This window comes from Aethina tumida, chromosome 1 (assembly GCF_024364675.1).
Source record: "Aethina tumida isolate Nest 87 chromosome 1, icAetTumi1.1, whole genome shotgun sequence".
Lineage (NCBI taxonomy): Eukaryota > Metazoa > Arthropoda > Insecta > Coleoptera > Nitidulidae > Aethina > Aethina tumida.
The window spans coordinates 3,105,345-3,111,344 of NC_065435.1; the positions used below are offsets into that span (position 1 = coordinate 3,105,345).

General features: G+C 31.1%; 1 protein-coding gene across 2 annotated transcripts; it reads left to right on the forward strand.

The window, feature by feature from the left end:
* Nucleotides 1-304: 304 nt before the first annotated feature.
* LOC109608324 (uncharacterized) lies at nucleotides 305-3,843 on the forward strand. 2 transcript variants are annotated; one of them, XM_049970444.1, is made up of 5 exons: nucleotides 305-456; nucleotides 2,235-2,703; nucleotides 2,758-2,808; nucleotides 2,883-3,272; nucleotides 3,323-3,843. In XM_049970444.1, exons 1-5 carry the CDS (start codon nucleotides 441-443, stop codon nucleotides 3,711-3,713), a joined length of 1,317 nt encoding a protein of 438 aa, XP_049826401.1. In that variant the 5' UTR covers nucleotides 305-440; the 3' UTR covers nucleotides 3,714-3,843. The 2 variants fall into 2 exon arrangements, with proteins under 2 accessions (XP_049826401.1, XP_019880302.2); XM_020024743.2 differs by having other exon boundaries at nucleotides 2,235-2,808.
* Nucleotides 3,844-6,000: the final 2,157 nt, after the last annotated feature.

The following is a 6,000-nucleotide window of genomic DNA, read 5'->3' on the forward strand; positions in this document are numbered from 1 at the left end:
AATGCCGTAAAATTTCTGTTGTTACTGAACATCCTGCAATACACACACAAGAGTGTTTTACATCATTTGCACCTTACGGTTGTAAAAACTACATTATGCAATTCCTCTCTCGTTTGGTAATCTTAATGTCTGACAGTCCCAGCCATTAAACCAATTACATTTTTCCTAACAAATTCACTTTTATAATTTCGTATTTCCTATCTATTCCAGTCACGGTCGCTTTTTAACCGACGTCATTGAACTGCTAGTGCAATTGACATTATTTGTTTTGCGTTTAAATGAACATTGTCCCATTCATGGTGATTCTTCCGTAACGTTGAAAAATTCATATTCAACAGGAAAACGCATTCGATCTTTCTTCAGTATGTCACAGAGCACGGTGCAGTTTCAACCATTGAAATAAATGTAGCTGGATTTTTTGTGAATTTATTTTTAACGAAATGACACATATTTGGGGTGAGTTTCTAATGTTTAATGTTAATTAATTATTTTATTATAATATTGCACTATATTCTTTCAACAATTAATCATTTTGTGCTTAAATTATAATAGTTTTTACTTGAATTCAATTTTAAACAAAATAAATTGCAATGTAGGTGATCACGGAAATAGCACTCACTGAACTGAGTACTCTTTGATGGTTATAACCGCCTGGAAGCGATCGTTTGAAATTGAATTAAACGACTCTCCAATTAATAACCATAATTCATCTAAATTTGATGGTTTTTGGTGTTTTAATTGAGACTTCATGTCGATCTCTTAGTTTTCAATTGGATTTAAATCCGGACTTTACGCTGGCCAATCGGAAAGTTCTTCTGATTAATCTTTGATCAATTTGGAATGTTTTCGGATCATTATGTATAAAAATTCAAATAACTGGTAAATTATCGTTGGCAAATAGTTCTATTACATCTCTAATATCTGTATACATGAGACAGTTTATGTTACCATTAATTTTCTGTAATGGTACTATACCATGTCAATAAAAGGATGCCCAAACCAAAACGTTTCTTCCACTGTGTTTTTGTAGTCTATTTAAACTTTTATTTGGGGGACAACAAACATTTTTTACCATCTATTCCATTGAACTTGGATTCATCATTTCAAAGTACTCTTCCCCAAAATTCTAGAGGATAATTTATATATTCTTGTGCAAACTTTAGTCTCTTACTCTATGTCATACAGTTAGTTCATTACCACCCTCATCTTATTTATTATTAAACTTCCAGTTATTTTAATTTAGAAATTTATATTTACTAATATAATTCTATCATAAGTACAGTAGTGGACAGAATTATAGCAAGTTATAAAAATATATTAAAAATATGAGCTGTACTACTTGAATTGAATGGCAATACTTATAATGTTTGTTGTTTTTTCTGTTATTGTTGTGTCCATACCACTATCATCCACTTACCAGATGGGGGTTTGTTTGTTCTCACACCTACAAGAAAAATCCTGGTTTCTACTAAAAATGTGAACGTGCAATTTTGACTTGCTTAGGACCACGGAATAGTGGGAACGAGTAGTTTAGTGACGAGTCTAAATTTAATTTATAAAAAAATGATGTAACTACACAAAAAAATTGTTATACCCACAGTGAAACATAGAAGAGGGTCAATTATGTTATGGGGATGCTTAATTTCTTCTGGGGTGGGCCCCCTTATACTGATTTATGTACAGGAATATATTAAGGAACAATTTGCTTTCATATATTGAAGAAATGAAGTTCACACACCAATTCAAGAAGCTTGAAGAAATATAGACTTCTCGTATATTCGAAAAATGGTCGAGTCTATGCCACAGGGATGGGCCTAAATTATAAAACAAAAAGTATATTGTACAAAGTGTTAGTGTCAAATTAAATCACACATATTTAATCATTAAATTAAAGTTGCTATATTTATGTCCAGCTCAATACATACAATGTATGTAACAACAGTAGGACTGTATAAAACTATATAAAAAAACAAAAGTAAATTAATATTAACAGTTTACATTAAATAAAAGAGTTTTGACTAAACTACTGTATACATACATATTTAAAAAATCTAACAATTAAATTTATACGAGCGTGGTGTGAAATAACAGATCCATGACCACCGGGTCCATCCGGTTCATTCTTCGGCTTCCGGAATGACAAAACTGCTTCAGGTCAACGCATTCGAATCGCACAACCTTGATGAAAGACATTTTCGGTGTGCCGTTACTAAAACTGCGCAACATTCTTTCAGCCATGGGTCTTTACATGCTCTACATCTTCCTGGTGCCGATATACGCTGAAAATTATCCGCAAATCGAGGATATTCCGATCGAGACGTACGAACCGTTACAACATGGAGACAACGACATGGACTTGGAGCTGTTGCCTAGGCTGTCCAGGTCCTTGGACTTGGAGGACCCGAAGATGCAATTCTTTAGATACATGAAGGCGTTGAATGGGGAGGTTGAGAGTGACAGTTTAGTCAATGATAGGTTCAGGAACATACCAAAGCCTGGTGGCTTTCGACGAGCAGAAGAGAGTAACAAGGGGAGACCGCGGAGGGATGTGGACAGTAGTAGCACCACCACCACCACCTCCACAAGTACTGTGAGCCCTTCGGTTCTGTCGGAGGTGATACAGAAACACCTGGGCAAACCTTTGGAGTTGGGTGTTTTGGAAGATGTGCCCACCACTGAGAAAGTCGAAAGTACTAGCGCAGGGTTAGTAGACGACCAAGAAACTAGCAGCAATTTACTAATAAATGATTTCATTAGATTCAAACGGGAAGCTCTTAGTAAATCTGAAGATAAAAGAGTTGATATGAGGTAAGACATACATTTATCTGTTAACAAGGATGAGAATCATTCATGTGGACATCCTTGTTTTGTGTTCATTTCAGCAACACCGAAAACGTGATGGAAAGTAGCAGACTTAAAAGGGAGCACAAGTCCGACGAACCTCTGGAGAAGCTCACCTTAGACCCAAAGCGGTTTGACTCACGGGAAGCTCGCACCAAAGAATCATGGATGAAGCAGCCATATCCGGTAAGAAGGAGTGACTCCATACATTACGACGACAACATTCCAGCATCTTCGGAGAGTGTACGAGCACCAAGGGTACATTTCGTCACCCAAAGAAGGCTGGAGTCTGGCATGCCACGAAGCTACGAACGAGAAGCACGGGCAAAAAACTTTGACAGAAATGATTACTTTAGAGATACGTCCCGGGAAATGGATTATTATCAACCCAGATACTCCAGACACTACGATCCAATGCCCAATCATTACAGGTACCAAAAAAACCATCAATTTAACAATATATTCACCCATATCCTTTCAGATATGATCCCTATTATCAAATGGACGTTCCAAAGGACCGATACGACTCCCGCTACGACAACTACTACGACAGGGAACGTTCGTTCAACCCGAAACGCAAAAGGATAATATATTACGCCACACTGCCAGATATAACAAGGACACCCCCGAATGTAGATCTGAGGGATAGATACAATTACGGTGATCGCTACGATGACAGATATTACCCTTACCCAGACCGATATCATCCGAAAGTTTTGCCTAAGTCACGTTACGATACCGATAGAAACAAGGATTCGTATCCGTTGAAAGTTTCGACCGATGTTAATGTTAAAGAGATTAAGAAGAACCCCGAAAGAAGGATTTACTCCGAAGTGGATCGGAATAGATATGGATATCAGGACAGACACTAAAATCTAGTAGATTCTAATTCGTAATGTCTAGCCGTTTTTTTCTAGTTTAAATTATTTATCTGACGCAATAGTTTTTATTGTTAGTTAAGGTCATTTTTACTTATTTAAATAAATATACAGTAGAAACAAATTTGGTTGTTTTTTTATAGTTATATTGTAACATCGGAACACAAATTGTTGTTCAAAACATGTCTTTAGATTAAATGCATACTATAAAATATGGAAAAATGTCAGAATCAAAAACCATATAATTAAATGTCGATAGAAATTTGCAACGAAATTTTAGATTCATTTGAATATGTAATCATAGAGTAACTCGTCGATAGACTGACTGTTATATTTTGCATATTTACATAAACTAAAATTGGGCAATTTACATACATGTGTGCCAAATTTTTTTTACATTTCATCCAGAAGAAAAATTATAATTGTCACATAAATTGATTGAGTGTAAGAAATTTTGAACAAAGTTATAAACTCTCCCCTTCTGTGTGTTGTAAAATATCCGTTTTAAAGTTTCCACAAAATTACTTTGTCTTTAAAGTGATACCATAAACAAGTCAGAATTCCCTCATGCCCGTGTCTCATATTTTTAGAACTAACTCTTACGACATATATAATATATCTAGCAGATTTATAACAACGATATTATGCTGAAATATATTACATCTTTACAAAAATGTATAAAAAACATGCGAAAAGTGAAAAGCCATTGTGACAATTTATTATTATTATTATTATTATTAATGAAAAAATATTCTCATTATTAATTCCATTTGATATATGTTGCTATAAAATAAAATTTAATCAAACTTTTGAAAAGAATAAATTTATTTTCCAAAAAGTACATAAAAGATTAATTGGGGATTAAATTCAGTAAAAAATATCTTTTTTTTAATATACTTTACACATATTAATTGTTCCTTTAAAATTCGTTGATAAATGTAAAAAGATGTCAACACTGTGATAATTAGACTATTAAAAATGCGACACATTTCACAAAAGAATTATATTATAACCTTTCCTTTCCTTTGAAAAAATTTAACAATAATTATTCTATTTTAAAATAGATGCCGCTAGATAATAAAATTTGCTCTGGGGTTTTTTAAAAGTGAATAAATTTATATTGTAAAAAAGACAATAGATGTATCTATACAGTAAAATTTGCAGGGTATTTTGTTGATTTTTTTTTTAAAATATGTCTACTATTTATAATATTTACTCATATTAATTATTTCTTAAAAATTCGATGACAAATGTATAAAAAATTTGGCAACAATGTGTTATTATACAATTAAAAATTCGACATATTTCTGAAAAGAAGAAATCGATTTATTTTATTACGTCTCATTCCCTTTGAAAAAAATAAACAATAATTATTCTAGTTTAAAATAGATGTTGCCAGCAATATATACGAAATATATTAATTACATCATTTAAAAATTGTATGTCAAAAATAGAAAGTAATTGAGAGAGTATATTGTTATTATTATATTTTTATACATTTAAGAAAGGAATTTTTTATCATCCTCAATTATTTTTCAATCAAATTTATCATTAATTAGTCTACCTTAACATAGATGTCGTTAGAAAATAAAATTTGCGCTGGGATTTTTTAAAAATGATTCAATTTATTATACAAAATAGACAATTATTTAATTTATTAAAAATATATTTACTCTTTATAATATATTTCCATATACTATTTATTCCTCTAAAATTTGTAAATAAATGTAATACATTTAAATAAAAAAAAAATATTTTTCTCATTTTCAATTATTAGTTTGCCCTGTTTTTATAAGTGAATAAATTTATTTCGCAAAAAAGATAATAAATGTTGCTATATAGAAAAAATTGTTGAGGATATTTTGTTGAATTCATTAAAAATATATCTACTTTTTATAATACACTTTCACATATTAATTATTTGTTGACAAATGTATAAAAAACGTGTGAACATTTTACTATTAAAAATTCGATACATTACAGAAAAGAAGAAATTGATTTATTTGGAAAAATTTTATCAATAATTACTCTATTTTAAAATAGATGTCGCTAGCAAATTTACCCAAATCCTTTTGTGAATTTTCAAGAATTATTTTACAAAAAAATACGTCAACTTTTTACTTAGTAATACTTTACTAGTAATATTAACAGACTTTATATGGTATGCATAACAAGGTAACAACAAATAAAGAAGACTTTGTTTTTCTCATTCTTTTGAAACAAATTTATCACAAATTAGTCTTCTTTAACATAGATGTCACTTGAAAATAAAATTTTATCT

Coding starts and splice junctions, on each gene's coding strand:
- LOC109608324 (XM_020024743.2), top strand. Junction 2,809..2,882: donor GATAAAAGAGTTGATATGAG/GTAAGACATACA, acceptor TGTTCATTTCAG/CAACACCGAAAACGTGATGG. Junction 3,273..3,322: donor CCAATGCCCAATCATTACAG/GTACCAAAAAAA, acceptor ATATCCTTTCAG/ATATGATCCCTATTATCAAA.